Below are 21,500 nucleotides of genomic sequence, written 5' to 3' on the forward strand. Positions count from 1 at the left end.
TCCTCAAGAGTCCTGAGAATAAAGTTTAAGTGCTTGTTTGATCACAGAAACTCATAACAACATGCTCATCTTTAATTCTTGTAAACCCAACAACTTAAAAGTTAATCTCCCTTCTCTCAGCAAAAAACTTCCCTGTGGTTGTTTGATCAGAGAGAAGAGCAAGCCATACTCCGGTATCAGCTCCTTCCTCAACAGTGTTATTTCCGGCGTAGCCTGTAAGAGCTGTCCTTACCCAACCTGGGCAATAGCAATTGACACAAACCTTCTGACCTACCGGTCGCTCAGAAAGCTTTCGTGCCGTAAGTCTCGTGAAAGCATTAACTGCGAGCTTCGATAATGAGTAGTCGGTATAGTTTTGTGGCCAGCCACCTGATGTCCAACTTCCATCTTCCACTTGCTGTAGAAAAGTAGACAGAGTATTGTCAATCAGCTCCTCTGAAAGTGATTCCACATCACTCAGTTTATCCCTCAATGCTGCATTGCTGATTCTCTGTCATTCATGCAACTCAAAATTAATTTAACACATAAATGTCCTTGACAAAGAGACAAAGGGAAATTTATATTTTGAACTTGGGCATACAAATTTTACTTTTGAGCTTATCAAATCAGACATCTATTTTGAAGAGATGGTAAGGCATATACGACTGGAAACAAGCCGAAACAAGTCGAACCAGAGCTCAGCTCGGTTCAGCTCGATAAGGATTGGTTTTATATATATAACTTTGTTTATAAAAAAAATGTATGGATCATAATAAACATAAAAGTTAGTTTTATATGGATATATATATCGAGCCAACTCATGAACCTAATGAGTCGAATCGTATTCAACTCAAGTCCGGCTCGTTTATTTAACAAGCTCAATTTCGAGCTCAAATTTGACTTATTTGATTCATGAACCAAGTTTATCTAGCTAAATAACGAATCGAGTTTCGAACAAATACCGAGTTGGTTCGGTTCATTGTCAACCCTTAATATAAGTGCCTTTTTTTGTCAAACAAAAAGGATATAGCTCCTCTAAACTAAGTTTGTCTCCAAAATGATGGAGTGAGGGTGGATCTACCTTTGGATAGATACATCACACATCCTCACTTTCTCACTTTAGAGACAAACTCACTTTAGAGAATCTTGATCCAAAAAAATAACAACATGAGGCAGTGTACTACTTCATGAGAATATTTCCAAAACCAGATATCTAGTGGTTACAAGATATCCAAGATCATCAGGCAAATCGGGTGAAGAATGGTTAGATCTCCACATAACCATAGGAGTGGAAGCAGAAGCCATATCGGGAACAATGTCTCCGATACAACCTTGTATCAGCTAATTAAAATATTTTGCCACAAACTGTATGTTTAAAGAGAAGTTTAGCAGATATATCGCTACAGAATGCTAGAGGGAATTACAGGAAAATTCGAAGGATTTTTAATTTCACTCAAACATGAATATAGATGTGACTATAGGAATTTTGCTCCAAAATATGCAATTCAGATTTCAGACTATTGCTTCTGTAACCAACTATTTCATCATAATGAAAGAACCATGAGAGTACTCATAACGGAAAGAGTATAGGAGACTTTACTTACATTCCGCCTTCCATTTAGTCGACCAAGGCGCGAGCTTACATTTACAATATGAGCACCAACAGTGGATGGTTTCAACAATGGAATCATAGCTTCAATCATACTCTTGGTTCCATAATAATTTGTTTCGACAACCTTACGGGCGTTTTCAACTGAGTTATCAGACCCAAGATTGAAATTTACACCAGCATTATTTACCTGCAGGTTTTAGAAGCATAAAAATAAGGAGACATGTTAAACCACATCCTGCATGTTTAGCATATATAAATCATTTATAAACCAAATCTAACAGCCAACTATTTGGTGAATAGGATAGAAATTGACACAGAAAAGATAAGCCGGAAGTAATCAAAATGGATGAAAACTACTATTTAGATCCTAATAGCACTTGCTAATTTAGTTAAAATCAGAAAATAAAGAATAGAACACATTTTAGAAACCGACCAGAATATCCAAACCGCCGTAGTTTTCCTGCAACCAATTGACAAACTGGTTGATGGATGAAGAGTCTCCTATGTCAAGTTGATGATAAATCAGGTCAAGACCATCTTCTTTTAAAACCTTAATTGCTTCAACACCCGCGCTAGCATCTCTTGATGTCAGTATGACAGTCAACCCATGAGCAGCAAGTTGTCTGCAAATTTCAAAACCAATTCCTCTGTTTCCACCAGTAACCACGGCAACAGTTTCCTTGGACCACCACCTACGAAGACATCAAATCGAGAAAAGTCAGTACAAACTATGAGGAAGACTATTGATAGAAACAGAAGATGTAACAGTGTTTTATATATATATATATATGTTGTGGAATTATGAGCTTAAGAGCTCTACAAGAGCATGTAAGAAAACAGAAAAACAAGTATTCCAGAGTCTAAGACTCCTCTAGAGAGTATTTCCCCTTCTCTAGCCTTACCACCTATTTCGTCGTAACAGAATACCCCTCCCCCTCATACCAGACTTCCCTATATTCCCGGAAATAGTGCCACCTCATTCCCTCGTAACTAACTTTCTTTTTCTCTCTCCCTGGCCCACTTTCTTTCTTCTGGTGTACACTTGCCACACTGTGGGCCTCGCAATCGAACATGCTTTTTCCAGGACTTAAACTCATGACCTCCAACTCACAAGGCAAGCAACTTTACCATTGTACTAAAACTATTCAAAAAAAGCAGAAGGCGTAACAATTCTATGATCATAAAAAAACTTCAGGAAACATGAATCTTTGAGAAGTTTTAGAAGATGAAAAGAAAGAGGATGTAGAATAAACACCTTTTGAACAAGATGATGACGAAGTTGCCAGATATTCAAAATTTCTACCAATAGAGAAGCTAAAAATCAAAAAGACAAAATAACATAAACCTCCTAAACAAGATGAAGTTGGACACATCGAAGGAGTAAAACAAGTGATAATGGTGATGCGACACATTATTACCACTCCTACGGATAGTCGAGTCATCATCAATAAGAAAAAGTGAAGAATCTCAAGTAAGACAGCCAGCAACAAAGATTGTTAGCAACTTAACATATTACTATTGATTCATCTATAAGGGAAAATAAGACTGCAGATTCTCTCATCCAAGATAGTGAGGCTCGACACAAAGATAAGGTTGTTGCTTAGTGACCAAGAAGACAGTTCAAATCCTGAAAACAATCCTCACTAGGTGACAGCTTCATACGCTGGAGCATTTTATGATCTCATCCAACATAATGGATCCAATAAAAGGCTATATCTATTTCATGAGTTAATTAAGTATACAAAAGTGCAATCTCATAACTAGGGATATAAGTAATTAAAATAAGTCAAAACTCATTAATTGAACAATTTTAAGAGTCCAATCTATAAAGGTTTGTTAGCGAATCGAGTTTTTCAGGGAAATGAATGAAGATGTAAGGCTTAAGAGTCATGAAATATATAGGTGAGACCCTTTCCCTCCCCTCCAAATCTAAATTTACAAACAGTGTCATAGACTCGTAGGTGTGTATTTGCGAGTTGTGTTTTGGACCAAACAGCAGAGTTTAGAGTCATGACTCCTAAATCTTCTACTCCCCTTCTTTTTCCTCCAAAATCAAACTCACAGAAATACGATAGAGTCATATTGGGTAAATTAATCATTTTAAATGTAAGAAATTCAGAGAATTCAAAACAGTTTTTAGTAAATAACAGAATCTGGTGTTTATGATAAAGATATGAATATAATGCAAAATAATAAAAGGGAATGTATAGAAGAATGAAAATATGAATAAAAATTGAACCTTTGATGTTCAGAGTAAGGAATTGTCCTCAAAAGCCGAATCTGTTGGAGTCTATTTTCTCTTCGTTCCTTTGCTTTTTCTTTGTTACCCATTTCTCTCACTCTATTATTACAGTGGAATCGTTATTTCAAACCATGGGAACTTTTTTTTGGTTTTATCTCGTATTATTATCCAAGCGAGGAACATTCATAGATATGTGGATCAACAAACATTTTTTCATTGAATCGAAACATTCAAGCATGTAAGACTTGAACGTCCATCTGTAACCATGGGGAATTTAAAATTAGGGCAATTCGATATACACAACAAAAAACAAGTTACAATTATTTACTCTTAATTTGAAAATCAAATATTTTATGGCTGTATCAATTTGGTGTTTAGAGAATTAAAGTTAACATTAATCATTCAAGATTTTAAACTGTTTATTAGTTTTGAATTTATGTCAAATTTGTTACCGAAAAGGTTATTTTGACCCAACTACAAATATTTTTTAATCTAATTACATTTTCACTATTAGTAGGATCTAATTGATAATGTGAATATTTTGAGGAACAAAAATTTGCATTGACTATTATATTTATAATCCAATTTATTATTTATTATAATGAGAAAATAATTTATACAATAGTAATATAAGAGTTTTATACATCATCGACACATCATTTATGTATTAATCATTATTAATTCTTAATTAAGAGTAATATAAATAAATGATAGATAATGTATCAATCAAGTAAAAAATTGTTGAGTGCATTCATACATAATGTTGGGTAGGACTTTTCTAGGGATGATGTGACTCACAATTAAAGGAAGCAACCAAAAATGAATGATTATGTGGGAACTTGGTTATTGCATATATGTTTTATCTTTCATGAACAACAATGTAGTCTTTGAAAATCAAAATAGAAGATGAAGATGGATGAACAAGGTAATGGTACCACTTCCTATGGTGGAAGATAAACTTAGGATGTTAGAAGGGAGTGGAAAGTGCTTGATAAGTCCTTGCGCAAAAATTATATGCTAAATCTAATAAGTTGGGATGTCCTCACTCGTCACAAAAAAGATGGGAATCTTGGCATGAGAGATTCAAGAACTGTTAATATTTCCCTATTTGGTAAGCTATATTGGAGCATGATCAAGAATACTGATAAGTTGTGGTGTGGAGTTTTAAAGGATAAATATCTTAGTGATAATTCGGTATTGTTTCTTCCAACGAAGGCATCCGTGTCCTACATTTGGAAAAACATTGTTAAGATAAGTCATCATCTAAAAGAAGGCTTCACTTTGCACATGGGAAGTCGGCCCAAGTCATTTTGATATGACAACTAGACGCGAGTTTGGAAAGTTTTGTAATTATGTCAGTTTTGTCCACATATCTAATACTCAACTCTAGGTAAATGATCTTTGGCATAATAACTCTTGGGGTTTTGACATTCTTTATAGGTTGGTTCCACATGAGATTAATGACTTCATTTGCAACATGTACTCTCATAAACAACATTTTGATGATGATGTGTGGACCTAAAATGGGTATGCTATGACCACTTACTCTATGAACTCAAGCTTTTGGTGTCTTAAAACTGTAAGGATATTGGCTCTACCCCTGAGGTTTTGAGATGGGTGTGGCACCTTAAGGCCTCAGAGAAAGTGAAGCTTATGTGTTGACTTCGTTTACACGAGGCTCTCTTCCCTTCCAAAAGAATATGTTTTTCACTTCGATTTGCATGAGATGTCAAACAATTAATGAAGATGTTGTGCATATTTTCAGCAGAAAAAAACATGAAATATTATACAAAAGCTGCATCTAATACACACAATGTTAGATGCATCTATTAGTTATTAACAATTGTTTAATAAAACATACAACAACTCCAAAGTAATTTGTGCAAGGTTGTGCATGATATGATGAAAAATATGATCACAACATCATTCATGTTTATAATGGAAAAACTACTACTTAATTACATAAATATCGACCAATATCTATATATAACTGAGTTCCCCCCAAACCCTAAAATTTCCAACAAAAAATGCTTGAGTCATATTCTTTGCACCTCTAATGCTACATCATACTTTAAGCAATGGTAGACAATGAGACACATCATGGGGTTTCATATCTTCATTGGATCCAACTAGTGTTAGATAAGGAAACACAAAACACAAACATGTTAGAATGTGAGGTTTATAGAGCCTTCATGGAAGTTATGTCTTATTCCTATGCATTTTTAAATGTGATATTGATGGTTCCCCAATTTGTACCCATAATAATTCGGGTGCACATCTATTGTCTCACAATGAGTGTCATTTCATGTGTCATGACCTTATGATTGGTTGAAATAAATATATTTAAGTTAAAATTTAAATTAAGTATTTTTCTGACTATTTACAATTTATGACATATAAAGTGACACTCATTATGAGACAGAAAACGTAATCCTCCTCCGTTCACGAAACATGGACTTATATGCCTCAATACACATTACTAGTACATGTTAATTCATATGTGATTTGGGCATTAGTCAAATCATAATAATATACTAAGATAAGGGAAGAGTTCATAAGTGCAATTGTCATATACACTATATTATTATTTAATATAAGTTATTTGCAGCAAATATATGCTTATGATGAACATTTTTGTTGGGATTGCATTACCAAATTAAGATACATGGATGATTGATTCTAACAATGTCCCATATAAGTTTAATTTGGGTCCATACAAACATATCAAAAACATGCAAAGTGTATGGCTAAGAAACATGTGACATAGACTAAAATGTGTTGTGTCTTAATATTATTACAATCATACAAGTGTTTGGCTATGAATCATGCCACATACATTGAAACATTCTTGTTTCTTAATTCTTTATTCACCTTTATGCATACCATATATGCTATATATAATAAGGTCCAAGCCACTGAAATCATAAGCCAACATCTACCTTAAATTCACTGCAATATTGTCTTTCTCTTCATCACCAAAGGCCTTAAACAAAAAACATTACATATATAAAGGGTGCCATAAAAGTATATCCACATTATTAGGCATGCAGGTATGTTCATTTATTATTATGAGTTTATTGACATTTTATGGTGAAATGTTTTATACTTTTGTTTTAAATTACCTTAATGATTGTGGTTACTGCAATTATGATTATTATGGTCATTGCAATATAGATTGCAGTGTGAATTTTTATATTATTTAATTTGATGCGGTCTGATGTGGCTTCAATACACTCCAATGCAGTTACATTATGGTTCGATGTGGCTGCATTATTATAATTTTGTGTCACTTCACAATTGTAGTATGACGATGTTACGACACATTAAAACTGATACCTCTTTTGGTGTATAAACAGATTCTTGGGTGGCTCTTATTAAAGGGGGAACATGATGAACAATTGAGACAAAGCAACACTATCAAAAGTAAGAGACATTCTTACAAGTTACACTCTTTTCTATTTATGATTTACCATTCTGAAAATATTTCGTGAGTGACCAATCTCCATAACTTATAGTTAGTTTTGATTGAAGTTACATATTGTGAATTTGATGCAATAGTAAAGATACTTATCTTATAATATGAAAGTCGTGATTTTTTAATCTAATAAATAGTCTTTTTATTTATGAGAGTAAGATTAAATACATCTACATAGACTCTTACATTAAATCTCCTTCTTTTTTTCCTTCTTTGATGTGCTTATTTTTTCTAAAATATCATGACAATTTTATACCTAAAGTATTCCACTTATATATCCTTATATATTCTCATCATAACTTAGTGATTTCAGACTCCTTAATTTCCAACAATAATTTCAGTGCATAAATATATTATTTTATGATGTTGTTTCAGGTAAAAATACTAAAGGTAAAGATGCAATTTTACTTAAGCATCTTAGGGAAAATGGAAGAACAAAAAGAAAGGAAGGGATGAAGCTTAACATGAAGAAATTGAAGCTATTAGCATTCAATTTTATTTGTGGAAAAGACAATATTCCAAATACTTACAATTACAAAATAGGAAACATAAATAAAAGAAGAATAAAGCATTTTGTGCATTCTTTGGATATGAAAGGAGAACAATTATCCTATGGAGTAAGAAACAAAGTTTTGCCAATAATTGATGCATCATTCTCAATCTCAAATGACCAATATTGTGGCATTAGAAAGACCAAGTATCAAACTAAAGGAAATGAAAAGAAGGGTATTTCAAGAATTGAAGAGTTACATAGATGGACTACTACTAATAAAAGAGATGAAAGTAGAGAATGCAATGAACATAAGGTAAATCTTTTTTTTTTCCTTTAAAATAAATTAAAAAATACTAAGAGAAAAAAAAATCAATATCTTCAATATACACTATTTTTTGTGGTTAGGTTATTTGGGATGTTAGAGCATTATCTTATATACTAATATTTATTTTGTTTAATTTATTTTAATTAGGTAATTAACATTATTATTTTTCTTGTTGACTAAAGTGGACAATTTGGTCATAACTTTTATCAGGTTTTACAACTCCCAAGAAGTGGATCCATAAAATCAATTCTAGATGATGAGATTAATTTCACATTGGATATGATTTGTAGAGAAGGAAAATGGATCACCACAAAAGATTGTAAGCAAACTTCTACCTTCATATTTATTTACTTTATTTCACACACACATATATATATATATATATATATATACATTAAAAAAATATTTATGTTTATTTATATATTGTCAGTGTAAAGATTTATATTGTGTATCATCGAGACATATACCATTTATTTGTATTACTTATATTTAAAACTCAATAATGATTAAATTTTAGAGTGTAATATCTATACAGTATCAATGTGTAAAGGTTTATACATATCCAACACATTATATATTACTCATTTGTATTACTTTTATTTAAGAGTCAATGATAATTAAAAAATGAATGATGCAATGACAATGTAAAAAATTATTACACTATATTGTTAATGCATACACTTTTTTCTCTAAATTTTAATAATATATGATATAATGACAATATAAAAAACTTTTAGATTACCTGTGCATACAAATTTTTTTAATTTTGTTCCTATTTATAATTTGTTTAACTAAATACGTGAATAACCCTAAGATATTTCTCTGTATTCTTGTTTTGTGCGCAGTTGTGGTGCTGGAACTATGAAGAAATGAAATGTGTATAAGGAAAATATTCTATCATTCCATGGATGGTGAAATATTTTAGGAAATAAACTACTTCACAAATAAGTTATTGGTACCCAATAAATGTGGCATCAGTACTTGATCATCTGAATGTATATAATGAGACCTTTTGACTATTGTAAAAAAAAAAGTATGTAATTTATTGGGGAAGAGTCTGGAATTAAAATATGAATATTATTAAAGATGATGAATAATATTATTATCATATAGTCAAATCAATTATGTCATGTCATTGAGAAGAAATATAAAATACTAAAGTGGAAGTTTACCTTAACTTAATTGAGAATATAATTGATAAACATTAGTTGTCATTTATCTTTGTATCTAAAGATCATTCTTTATCTGCTTTGGTTTTCTTAATTCCAATTTCACCCATCATACAAATAGAAATAAGATTTTGTTATCTATACAATAATTTTAATTTTACTAATTACCCAAAATCTTAAGTTTATTAAAACCTATAAGAATCTATTTTTTTATTTCTAAAGCAAGGAATAAAAAACTAAAAAAATGATAATTATTGACATATTATTATGAGACTAATGTCAATATGATAGAAAACTTAGTGGATAATAATCATATCACTTTCGAGGTTTGTGGCTGCTCCTCCCAACTAGAGATGGCAAAAAAAGTCATCATGTGTCTGCAAATGCCCGCAAAGTTTAAGTGAGCGTGGACATGTCCACATTGTCTTAACGGACGAAAGTTGCATGCTCTGCCCGTCTTAAAACGAGTTAACGAGTATGCGGATGGCCTGCGGACATTGATAAATAAAAAAATTAAAAAAATCATAGAATAAAGAAAAAAATTAAATAAAGTAGTTGAAGAGAATGTTTTTAAAAATACTTTGATATTTTATATGAAATTGAACAAATCATATCACAATTATTTTAGACATGAAATCACATAAGATCATATATTTTTTGAATTTTTCTTATTTTTTTTGTCTTATGTAATGCATATGGGCTGCCTACATTGCCCAACAAAAATGTCGGCGGGCATGGCAGGAAAACAAAAAGGGCTAAATGGGCTAATAAAAAATTTCTATGTCCTGCTCGCAAAATTTTGGAAGCTATCCGGGCGAGGTCATCTCTACTCTCAACCATTTGTGCATAAAGAATTAGGGTAGGACTTTTTCAAAAGAATAAGATGGGCCTGTTTATATATGAAAACCTCATAGTTTAAGCCCAGTGTTGATATATGCATTTTCTGCATCTCATTCATTCTCAATCATTCTTCACATTCCAAACCCAGGTACCAATTCCTTCTCTAAATTCTTCTTCTAATTTTACTTTCTATTCAATTTCTAATCTGTTTTTGCAATTGGAAAAGTAGAGAAAGAGAAAGAGAGAGATAGAAAATGGCGTTTTTGAAGGGAAAACCATTGGTAACTAAAGTTGCAGCATTGGCAAAGTATGGAGTTTTACCAGCAACTATGGTGGCTGCACTTATTTATTCTCCTCCTCGTTACCCTTCATCTTCTTCCAACTAGGATCATTGTTATTCTATTTGTGAGTATTTATTCTTTCAAAGTTTTCATTTTTCATTCCTTATTTGTTGTTCTATGTTAATTGGAATGAGTAGTTTATATTAGTGAAAATGCCCAATTTTTTTGACTTGGGAGAACCCGGCTCGGTGATCATGAGCAAGGTTTTAAATATGGGTTCGCGACTGTTAGAGACGTGGAAATGTTAAGGGTTTTGGAGTTGCTGTAACAACATCATGGCTGTAATTGTGGCTGCATAAGCCGCATTTACGTGAGATGATCTGTAATGTTAAGGTTTTGGAAGTATCCGAAAATGCGACTGCAACTGTTATTTATAACCTGGATCCCTATAACTTGAAAGGGATTACTCTTCGATTGTTGCAGTCGGCTAGGAAAAACAAAAATATGCCCAATTTTAGTTTATGAGAATTAAAAACTTTCAACTTGGTCCTTGAGAATCTGAAATGCTGATCAAATTAGTTTCTTTCCATGGATGTATTCTGGGGACATATTAGGTCAATGTTAGGGACTATTTTGTGAGTGCTAGTAGTGATTCTAATGAACCAAATTAAAAAAAAATTCATTTCTGAAGTACTCAATATGGGGTGACTTTTTTCTGAGGGACGAATTTCGGTTTTATGCTCCATTTGTTCTCTCTCTTTTTATTTGGAATAATTGATGTTTTTATTATATTTATTCATTTGCTTGTTAAGATTAATTGATTTCACTGGAGATTTTAATTTTGCTTCCAAAGGGTTATTGTTATAGTGCTAACTGCTAAGTAGTACTTACTCTGTAAAGTATTCGTAGTTTGGCTAAGTATTACTGGTTTGCTTACTGTTGCTGCTGTCTTTCTGTTTTCTTTTCAACCTTGCATATAAGAAATAAATTTTGAAGTAATTACTCGTGCTGTTAATACTCAATGATAGTGGTGTGCCTCTTTTACTGCTTACTCTGAATATCTATCAGGCTTTAGAATGAGTGTTGTTCTGGTCTTGTAGTCATCTATGGTGATGAAGAATATTTTTTAAGAAATCGTTACGGTGCATCTAATTAGCATGGCCAAGTTCTTAAATTTTCTGGAAAGTTGCAACTTGCAACTCATAGTTAGACAAGACAAGAGTTTCATGATTTCTACATGTGTATGTATGGATGCAAAAATATGAGTTGTTTCTATCTTCTATTTGAAATGTGTTTTTGTCTATTCAATTAGCTTTAAAGAAAGAATTAAAGTGAAATGTTCCATCATTGTTAAGAGTTTTATAGTAATACTACATCTGCAAATAGTTGACACCTAACAACAACAATGACCAAGGCTTTTCCCACTAGCTGAGATCACTGTTGTCAAATGGCAGTCATGGCGGATTACGGTGCGGTTTTCAGCAGAATGCCATCCGCCTTGTAGGTGGCGGTTTATGGAGGTTTTCTAATGATATTTTTGGGTTTTACACAAAAAGTCTCGGGTTATTTTGGATTTTACCCAAAAATTAAAAACCCAAAATTAAAGGTCAAGCCGTGAACAGCAGCTGCCATCAAGTTCTGGGAATCAACTTCTGCACTCTCTCCTTGTTTCTTTCCCTCCTAGCAAGTTCTAACAGTTGTGAACCCTTCTCTTTGCTTATTCTCCTCACTCTTTTCTCAACCACCCGCGTTCCCACTTCAAGAGCTCACTTTGCAGTTGCAAAATCATTGCCTTATCTCAACCTCCTACTGCCACGCCCACTCCCGGTAGTGCTCCCAAGGATATGTTGCTGAAACCCACCGGTTATATCTTTAATTTGGTATATTTTTGTAGGGTATAAATTACTTATATTTTTTTCTTAGTTGTAGTGACCATCCCACTACCCGCTATCCATATGTAGTGTTTTTGGGGTCAACCGCCACGCTCCACTGTCCGCAATTGACTACCCAACCTCTAACTATTAGGTTACCTTCCATGTGTTCAACCCTCCTTATTGGGGTTTCTGTAGGTCTTCTACAACCTTGACCAGACTACTTAAGGCAAGATTATTTTATCTTTTCTACAATATGTGATATCCCAACTTTCTCTTTAAAGCATTATTCATAATTCTATCCTCTGTAATTTGTCCGCTCGTCTAACGCAACATTCTCATTTGTGCTAAATGATGATTGCATAATCCTATTTGTATGATTTTTTAAGGGTTCGATTCCTGGGACAAACACTTGTTGGGATGGGCACCCATGTCCCCAAAAAGGATTAGTTCCTTACCCATAAGTTGAGAGGATATCTTTGATAGTACCAAAAAAAGATGATGATTCCTCAAAATATTAATAAACGTGAGTGTAAAACTCCTTTACATTAACATTGCAAACCAATTAAACTCTTAAAAAATGTTGATAGTTCTTATATGGTGTAAGGTTACAAATATAATCTTGTTGCATATGAATGATAACCGTAACGATAATATATAGGAAAATGTTTTGGGATTCTTGACTAAAGAAACTAAATAAGAGCATTTTGTAATGGATCAACTCATAGGTCATACAGTACACTGAAGTACGGACCTATTAGGAATCTGCTGGGTTGTCTAATGTCTTCTGTTGATGAACAATATATTTGTATTCAATGTTCAGTTGTTCACACAAAATGTTAATGATGCTGAACCAATACAATAACTATGACCCAGCCTTGTCCATGTTCTACTAGGTGGGATTAGCTATGTGGGCCATATTGACACCATTGAGCTCGATCGAAAACCAAATTTTTATAGTAAGACTGCTCAAAATGAAGTCCTTTTTATTGACTTTTCCTCGTTTTTCTCAGGTCTACCTCTACTCTTTTAATCTTAATTTATATACATTTGATCCACTTTTTTCATTGAAGCCTATGTTAATCTTCTTCACATGTGACCAAAAAACCTTAGGTGATTTTCCATCAACTTTTGCATAATAGGTGTTTTTCCAACTTTCTCGTATATACATTGGTTCCTAATCTTATATTTTCTTGAGTGTCCGCTCATTCACCTCAACATTCTTATCTCTCAACTATTTTTTGCCCTTCTTTCCACTTGACTACCCCAATAATATCCAAACCAAATTCTACTCTTTGCTTTTGGAGACTTATAGAGATTTGATCCTGTGGAATGGCTGCGATTAAATCAATAAAATGAACGTTAAGATGTTGGTTAAAACCTTCTCGGATTTCTGAAATTGCTTTTGGTCAATGATGAGTCTTAGAATCTTTTTTGACTTAATTCTTGAAGAATGTCCAGAGCACCTAATAGTCAATGATCCTTCAACTTTTCTATGCAAGAAATAAAAGGAAGCAATGAAAAGAAGAGAAGGGTTGGAGTTGATGGGAACTGGTAAGTGATTTTAATGAACAAATTTCTTGACTGGATAGCCATTCTTTGAGTCCTTCATTTGTCCAATGTAATCATAAACAAATACTATAAAATCCATGGTAAGATTAATGACCCAAATAGCTGATTATGGCCTATCTTTGAACCTAAATAGAACCTTCCTAATGCTGTGGAATGCTTTATTGGATCCTCTTATTAACCTTAGGATGAAAGATCTAACCAGTCTTGCATTGAGAATCATATGCATGATTTTCTCTCTAACAGTTGTTTCTTTGATAGCTTTGATGCTTGGTATAATATTAGAGAGAAAATACTATTTGCACTGACAGTGTATAAGTTTTATACACTGTCACTCTATCATTCACCATTCATGTTTTATCATCATTGACTCTTCAAAAAAGTAATACAAACTAATGGTGGATGATGTACGACTGTGTATAAATATTTACACGACAATGCATAGATATTACACTCTAATATTAACTGGAAAAAGAAGGACCTTGTCTTTCTGATTTGTAAGTGTTCTCCTATCTGAGCACTCAACTATGTGTTTTGATGCAGTGAATACAGGTTCTTACTAACTATAAACACACAAATAACATCCTGCATTGAATGTGGTTGCTTAAACACTTGCCTTTAATATTTATTCATAATGATTCACTGAGCATACCATCATTATGAATCTCATGTTTGTGAGAACATTATAGTCTGTGGATCATGGTCATGGACACTTCTAGACACATTCATACATGTGAGAAAGGCTTGTGTAGAAACATATTTATGTAGAGACAACCAACAAAATGTTGACAACACATTAAAAATTTAATTTTAATTAAAATTTAGTCTTAAATGATAACACCAAAAAAACATAAATACACTTGTCTCCAAATATGACGTGTTGGATATTTCCTAGAGAAGTTTTTCTCTTAGACACTACTATTTGTATTTTTCAACTGTTTAACATTTACTTTTGATAATTAAGTAAATGTTTGCATTTTATAGTATATACAACTACTCATGCTAGTTTTAAAAAATATAATTTCCTTCTTTTAGTATAAGATTTGTGCTTTTATATGATTTATGATAGAACATTATGACATCGTTTGATCCATGTAATCGACTTCACTGAGTGAGATAAAAGCTTGATTGTTGTTGTTATTGTTATTATTGTATCTTGTATCATAGTCTTATCACGCCCTATGATTTTTAAAATTTCTCCCATCCCTGTATTTTTATGTAGAATAACATATTTGTGCTTCCTAAACTATAATATTGAAGTGAATTTGAGCTCTTCCCCTAAATTTGTATAATTTGCATCTACACAAAAGTTTGGAATAGCTTTGTCTGCTATACTAACAGATTAATTTTCTAATGAAACAGGGTCATTTGGGTTGCTTGATGATGCATGTAAACAGTATGTGAATCCTTTACTGAAGTATGTTCCATAATAAAGTTGGAGACAAGTTTTGTCCCCTAAATTTTATTTTGTTGTTGTCTTATGGAGACACTTTGTTTCATCTGGGTTTTGTGCTCTTTACTTTCTTGTCCCATTCACTATCAATTGTGAAAGACCATTTTGATTAATATTTCCCATTTGATATGTTATCAAAAGCAATTTATCTGATTTTTGTCTAATTTATATATTGATTAATTTGGTGGGTTCTTGATTTTTTGGTTATACTAATGGCTATGAGTTTTGAAGTAATGATTTCCATATCTCATACTAAAATATATTCATTTACAAGTTTGGGGTGCATGATAGAAGCCACATGTTAGAATTGCTTACAAAACATGTTTGAAGAAGCTTTTTCTTTTTTTTTGCTTTTCAGAAACTAAGATGCAAAACACAAACATACAGAATTCAGAATTCAGATCCTCTCCAGTACTGGAGAGTAGAGTATCGCAATACTATTACCAAATTTATACATTTCCATGAATGAAATCATCAGAGTTTATATAGAGAAAAGAAGAAGAAAATGACAATGTGCAAAGGTAAACATCATATAACATACAAATATTTGGTTTCCTTCTTCCTACCCCATTTCCCACACACAAGACTTAGAATGTCTAATGAACAAATCTAAAATGTTTATTTTATGCAAATATATTAAATTACAAAAAAGAAACATGTAGTGGCAATCCAATATGAGTGAGAAGAGACTCATCCACCACATTTGAAGCCATGGCACACAGAAAGAACAATGATGAGAATCAACACAATTAAGATAGCAAGAACTATTAGCTTTATCTTCATGTTCTGATACCACATCTTTCTCCTCAACTGGGTTCCTTGCTGTCTGAAATCTTGTGCCTGCAAACCCATACAATTTTGATATCTAAGTGAAAGAAAGCCTGTGCAAGCTTTGATCAATGATAATAACCGATAACGAATCAAGCCGATGATCAACTCAGTTTGGATGAAAATTACTGACGAAGACTTCGGCTTTTTTCGATGAAATAAGATATTGGCTACAACTTAAATCCAGTATTATACTGCCTGAATGAGCTTGGTGTTGTATAGAAAGAAATCACAATTGAAAGGGTAACAAAACATTCAATTCATAAACAATAACCATAAATACATTATACCATCTTAGATATATATATCATTCATGAAACTCAAATATTTGGACTTGGTTGCATTTGACAATAACATATCAAAATTGGCTTTGCAATTTGCATATACTATGAAGTTTCATAAAATTTGTGGCAGTTGTAAGTGGTTAATCCAATAAAACAATACTCCTGTGATTTTCACAGCACGACACTAATGAAAGAACATATAAATGCAAACTCTGCTCCATCTAAAATCATCTCCTATCCAATTTCCCAAGATTTGCTTGTTTCATTTATGTGTGAAAACAATAAAAGCATCGAACCTGAGAGCGAAGATTCTCTGTTTTATCCACCAAAATTTCGATCTTCTCTCCGCGATCAAGAACCTGCATATAAGACATCATAAAATGATTGGCCACATTTCAGTTGAAATTGCAATAACCTCAAAGTCAATTGTTTTGGAGAGGAGAAGTTCATGCGTTTAAATCCTGGAAATGGACTATTCGCTTGTGAGGGTAAGACTGTGTACATCTACCCTCCCCATACCCCACAAGATGGGAACCTCGTGCTATCAGCCGCCTTTTTTACTTTTGTTTTAGATAAATGAGTACGTCCGACGGCCTTAAGAAAGAAGAGTGTCAATAACATTTTCAAGAAATATAGCAAGTACTATATATACCTTCTCAATATTTTCCATCATAACTTCTTTTACTTCAGAAACCTGAGCTCTGACTTTTGTAAGTTTGCTAACCTCCTCAGGATGTTCCATGCAATACTGCATATGCTCCTTCAGCTTTGGCCTAAACCATATTTAAACCAAAACTTCATATTACTACAACTCATAGTAGAGAGGAACTTTTATTTATAACTGCAGGGTGATGAAAAAGTACCCAAATTCTTTGTTAAGACTTTTAGCAGCTGCTGTTGCAGCTTTTCCTCCGCCATATCTTCGAGTAAAATCCTCCTTCACGCGCTCAAGATAGGCCATCGGAATCTGTCTACCGACAGATTCCACTGCCACTACACAGTATGCTAAAAAATGATAGATCAAGTTAGACCAGCTTGTTAAGTTCAACAGGAAATATAAATTATATCATACATTTCTAAATAGGGTAAACACGTTGAGGCGACCGTAATATTACAGTTGTAGTGACCGCCGTAACCACATCATACTGCAATTGCAGTGTGACACCGAATCACAATGATGCGACCGCATTGCAACTGCATCGGAATCTGTCTATCAACAGATTCCACTGCCACTACACAGTATGCTACAAAATGATAGATCAAGTTAGGGTAAGCACAGTGATGCAGCTACAATATTGCAGTTGCAGTGACTACCCTAATTGCATCACACTGCAGTTGCGGTATGACACCAAATCACAATGATGCGGCCGCAATATTGCAGTTGCAGTGAATGCTGCAAACGTATCACACTGCAGTTGCCGTGTGACACCAAATCACAATGATGCGGCCGCATCCCAACCGCATTTGTGCCGCATCAGACTGCGTCGAAGTTAAAAATATTATTTTAATCACAAAATAATTCACACCCCAATGGCTGCAATCCGCATCACAATGTTCGCAATCGCCGATATAGAATAAGGTAGTGCAAAAGAAGTGAAGAACAAATTGCTCATGAAATGTTCCCATATAGAATATTATAAATCATATATGAGACATGATATTTCTGCCTAAAGTTTATATCAAGATGAAAAAGCATTTGTCTTTCACATCTCATTCTTGACAATCAATCATTACATTTGGACTATTTTTTTCAAGTAATAGAAACATCATGGCATAGAATCTTTCTTTTTAAGGCAAGTGTTTTCAAACAAAAGCTACAAATAGTAAACAAAATGAAATACAGTGACACATTCATTATTAGAAATGAAAACATATGGACTGTGAAAATAAACACACAAAATGACCCAACTCATAGTTACTTGGTTCATTCATTCACCATACAAACTGGGTACCAAATTCAGCTTACTGCATACCAAATACATTCCAGATTCATCCTACAGAAATTTTGTAATAATAATAATATAAAAAGTGACGAACAGATACAAACCACACACGTGCTGTATTCCATAACAGGTATCGTGTACCATGTAAGTTAGAACCAGACACCACAAAAAAAAAAGACGGTCTAATGTACGAAACTCCTACTTAGTGGAGTCTTGGAAGAGTATGGAGAAACTATTTTCAGGATTTGAACAGATGATCTCATAGTCACTAACCAATAACCTTAGGTTAAGTCAAACTCACCCTATAGCTAGACTAGTATTTTAAACTGTGTCGTGATTGCAGTCACGGTTGCGGTTATTGCAGCCGTTGCGATGCGGGCTGCAGCCGTTACGATGTGAATTATTTTGTAAATGAAAAATTATATTTAATAACGATACAGTCTGATGCGGTTACATTATGGCCTGATGTGATCGGATGCGGTTGCATTGCAGTCACATCATTGTGATTCAATATCATACTGCAACCGCAATATTGCGACTGCAACACGTGATGTTGTCCACAATTTAAAACACTAAGTCAAACACCACAAGTATTGAATAAAAATATACATAGGACTATTAACTTCAACATTAAAACCCAATCCAAAATAAAGTCAACGAATTCCAGGCGCAAATTTCATGTGATTAGTTATTTATAGGTCACGAGTTCAAATCCTAGTTCTCCATTTCTAAAGATAAGACTAAGTACATGAGTCCTCAGACCCTACTAAATAAAGCCACATGTTTCACACCACTTTTTTAAACATATATTTACTAAAACCACATACATCCTCCCGGGACTCCAATAAGTAAGAAACTCTCAGCCTCGTGCATTAGGCTGCCCTTTTATACAAAAAAACATTAAAAAGGTAAAACTTATAATCCGACACAAGAGTCAACTCAGTTGGTAGAGTCGGCGAACATTAAGGAACATTAAAAAAATAAGAAAAGAGGGAAATATAACTAACTGAATCCGTTATCAATAAGGTAGTTGAAGGTATGTCCATCACAAGTGTAAGTAAACTTATTGTTAGAAGCTGGTAGCTTCTGGAGACACTGTAAAGCTACGGCGGTGAAGTTACCACTGAAATCAGTATGCTCCGCCAAGATCAATGTTCCACGCGCCACCAAACTATAGATCAGAGATTGTTGTCCCATCAGATAGATAGAGAGAGAGAAAGTGAAGTTCAGAGGATAGAGTTGTCGTTTCAAGTTGTCAACTTTAAGAGAGAGAGAGACAGGGTAATGTCAATTATGTACTAATTCTAGAACATAGTTTATACATCAATAGTTTGTGTTGACTGTTGACTAGTCATTGCAAATTTTATTTTTTTCTTCTCATTATTTTATTCAAGATTCAAATTAAGAACCAATCATTTGTTAATTTAATGATGTAAGGTTCGATTAGATCTTCATTGTCAACAAGTCAATTTTTATGAGCGATATTTATTGGGAGAGGTATATGTGTTGATTGTGTAAAAGTTTTTACCATGTTACTGCTCCAATCATCATTTCATTTTTAATTATCATTCACTCTTACATACAAATGAATAATACATAATGCACTAACTGTGTATAATATATAGATATTACACTCTAAAATTAATCAATACTAAATAGTTAATTAGCTAATAAAATGTCTGTCTAATAGTATAAAGTCTTGTTAGATCACTAAAAAAACTAAAATGTTAAAATTCGATCATGTGGCCAACACTTGGGAGGGTAGGCATGTACTGTAATAAAATGTACTGGCTCACAAAGGAGTGTCATACCATATGTCACTATCTGTGATTGGTTAAAAAATATATTTAAATTAAAATTTTATAAGTATATAAAGTGATATACATTTTGGACAAAAGATATTCATCCTAACTGAACATACATGAATGTACCAAAAAATTATAGTTAACTATACTTTTAGGATAGTAACGTTTCTTAATAAAAATATATATACATAAGTATTGTACGAATTTTATTATTTTAAATTATAAGTTTTATAGTTTATTTTTTTTAATAATAATTAATTGACATGTTATAAGTGTATTTTAAATTATACTATACTAGGAAAATTGATTTTATAGTGACAGTTTAATATTAGAAATGAAAATATTCTCTAAAGTTAAGGACTGATTTTTAGAGATGTAATGTTGTCTTTCCAAAATGATTAATATTAGCTTTGTATTTTATTTTCCACATTTTTAAGGCACAAAATTTGTATGAGAAGCATGCTACATGTACAAGTCAACTTTAGGATTTTGAAATGGTTAAATGTGAGAAAAAATTGTTTAGAGGGTTTTTCTAGTTTATGATAAATTATCAGAAAAATATGGATTAAGATAATGTCTTTTCATTTTTATATAAAAGACATTCTATCAGGTAATTATTTTTGACAAAATAAATCATTATCTTAACTGTTGATTTTAATTTTTTAAAGAATATGTCCATATTGTTATTAATTAATGTTTTTTTTCTTCAACTGGTTTAAATCTCTCAAAGGAAAAATATATTTCCAATTCAGTATCAACCATATTCCAATCTAAATAAAATTTGAACATCATATACTCCACTTTCATCTTGATTTATTTAATGCATTAGTTAATTAAAGAACTTCATTGAATTGTTTCTTGGAGCATCATAGTGGTGAGAGATGATTTCTTTGACATTTATTTTGAAACATGTTCACCTTAAAATTGTTCTAAGCTTGAGTAGTGTTGGATGTATTTTTCCCATTTCTATAGAAATATTCACTTCACTTCTCTATCATGTTTTTTTTCCTAACATATGTTATGAAGCATGGACAATGAAGTAGTTATGTGTGCATGATACTTGCATGTTTCATTTATGTTTTATGAAGTCTTCCAAGTTCTCATTTTTACATAAACAAACTATTTTGTAGACATGATAATGAGTCTAGACGGATCCGGGTAATGTACTACCCATAATCATACTGTTCTTTCATTTTGGAACTCAAATCCATGTAGGTACCCGTTAGTTCTGCTACCTGCGGGTCCTTGGGTACCCAACAAATCTACAGGTACCCAGAAATTCAAATAATATTTAGAAAATTGTAAACAATGTATACATTTGTACATATGTT

The 21,500-nt window shown here is 32.7% G+C and overlaps 3 protein-coding genes and 1 long non-coding RNA gene across 6 annotated transcripts; 2 read left to right on the top strand and 2 right to left on the bottom strand.

Moving 5' to 3' along the window:
• LOC109362223 (carbonyl reductase [NADPH] 1-like) lies at positions 43 to 4,199 on the bottom strand. 2 transcript variants are annotated; one of them, XM_019607869.1, is made up of 5 exons: positions 4,107 to 4,199; positions 3,831 to 3,971; positions 2,142 to 2,283; positions 1,584 to 1,778; positions 43 to 490 (listed from the first exon to the last, which is right to left on the bottom strand). In XM_019607869.1, exons 2-5 carry the CDS (start codon positions 3,920 to 3,922, stop codon positions 95 to 97), a joined length of 825 nt encoding a protein of 274 aa, XP_019463414.1. In that variant the 5' UTR covers positions 3,923 to 3,971; positions 4,107 to 4,199; the 3' UTR covers positions 43 to 94. The 2 variants fall into 2 exon arrangements, with proteins under 2 accessions (XP_019463414.1, XP_019463413.1); XM_019607868.1 differs by having other exon boundaries at positions 2,025 to 2,283; positions 4,107 to 4,197.
• On the top strand, positions 6,775 to 9,174 carry LOC109362225. Of its 2 annotated transcripts, none has more exons than XM_019607871.1 (5): positions 6,775 to 6,883; positions 7,190 to 7,256; positions 7,684 to 8,114; positions 8,337 to 8,445; positions 8,972 to 9,174. In XM_019607871.1, exons 1-5 carry the CDS (start codon positions 6,878 to 6,880, stop codon positions 8,989 to 8,991), a joined length of 633 nt encoding a protein of 210 aa, XP_019463416.1. In that variant the 5' UTR covers positions 6,775 to 6,877; the 3' UTR covers positions 8,992 to 9,174. The 2 variants fall into 2 exon arrangements, with proteins under 2 accessions (XP_019463416.1, XP_019463417.1); XM_019607872.1 differs by having other exon boundaries at positions 7,699 to 8,114.
• LOC109362228 lies at positions 10,264 to 15,465 on the top strand. The gene is made up of 3 exons (XR_002109379.1): positions 10,264 to 10,283; positions 10,371 to 10,540; positions 15,219 to 15,465. It is a non-coding gene; the product is annotated as an uncharacterized LOC109362228 (long non-coding RNA).
• LOC109362224 (vesicle-associated membrane protein 721-like) lies at positions 15,816 to 19,672 on the bottom strand. The gene is made up of 5 exons (XM_019607870.1): positions 19,372 to 19,672; positions 17,285 to 17,426; positions 17,074 to 17,194; positions 16,718 to 16,780; positions 15,816 to 16,149 (listed from the first exon to the last, which is right to left on the bottom strand). Exons 1-5 carry the CDS (start codon positions 19,559 to 19,561, stop codon positions 16,000 to 16,002), a joined length of 666 nt encoding a protein of 221 aa, XP_019463415.1. The 5' UTR covers positions 19,562 to 19,672; the 3' UTR covers positions 15,816 to 15,999.

This window comes from Lupinus angustifolius, chromosome LG12 (assembly GCF_001865875.1).
Source record: "Lupinus angustifolius cultivar Tanjil chromosome LG12, LupAngTanjil_v1.0, whole genome shotgun sequence".
Lineage (NCBI taxonomy): Eukaryota > Viridiplantae > Streptophyta > Magnoliopsida > Fabales > Fabaceae > Lupinus > Lupinus angustifolius.

Excerpts from the sequence above, each read along its gene's own strand:
- LOC109362225 (XM_019607871.1), top strand. Across the intron at positions 8,115-8,336 it reads GAGAATGCAATGAACATAAG|GTTTTACAACTCCCAAGAAG; the intron begins GTAAATCTTTTT and ends AACTTTTATCAG. Across the intron at positions 8,446-8,971 it reads ATGGATCACCACAAAAGATT|TTGTGGTGCTGGAACTATGA; the intron begins GTAAGCAAACTT and ends TTTTGTGCGCAG.
- LOC109362224 (XM_019607870.1), bottom strand. The coding sequence starts at position 19,561 with ATGGGACAACAATCTCTGATCTATAGTTTGGTGGCGCGTGGAACATTG. Across the intron at positions 17,195-17,284 it reads AGTCTTAACAAAGAATTTGG|GCCAAAGCTGAAGGAGCATA; the intron begins GTACTTTTTCAT and ends AATATGGTTTAG. Across the intron at positions 16,781-17,073 it reads TGATGGAAAATATTGAGAAG|GTTCTTGATCGCGGAGAGAA; the intron begins GTATATATAGTA and ends TCTTATATGCAG.
- LOC109362223 (XM_019607868.1), bottom strand. The coding sequence starts at position 3,922 with ATGGGTAACAAAGAAAAAGCAAAGGAACGAAGAGAAAATAGACTCCAA. Across the intron at positions 2,284-3,830 it reads CCTTACTCTGAACATCAAAG|GTGGTGGTCCAAGGAAACTG; the intron begins GTTCAATTTTTA and ends ATGTCTTCGTAG. Across the intron at positions 1,779-2,024 it reads ACGGCGGTTTGGATATTCTG|GTAAATAATGCTGGTGTAAA; the intron begins GTCGGTTTCTAA and ends TAAAACCTGCAG.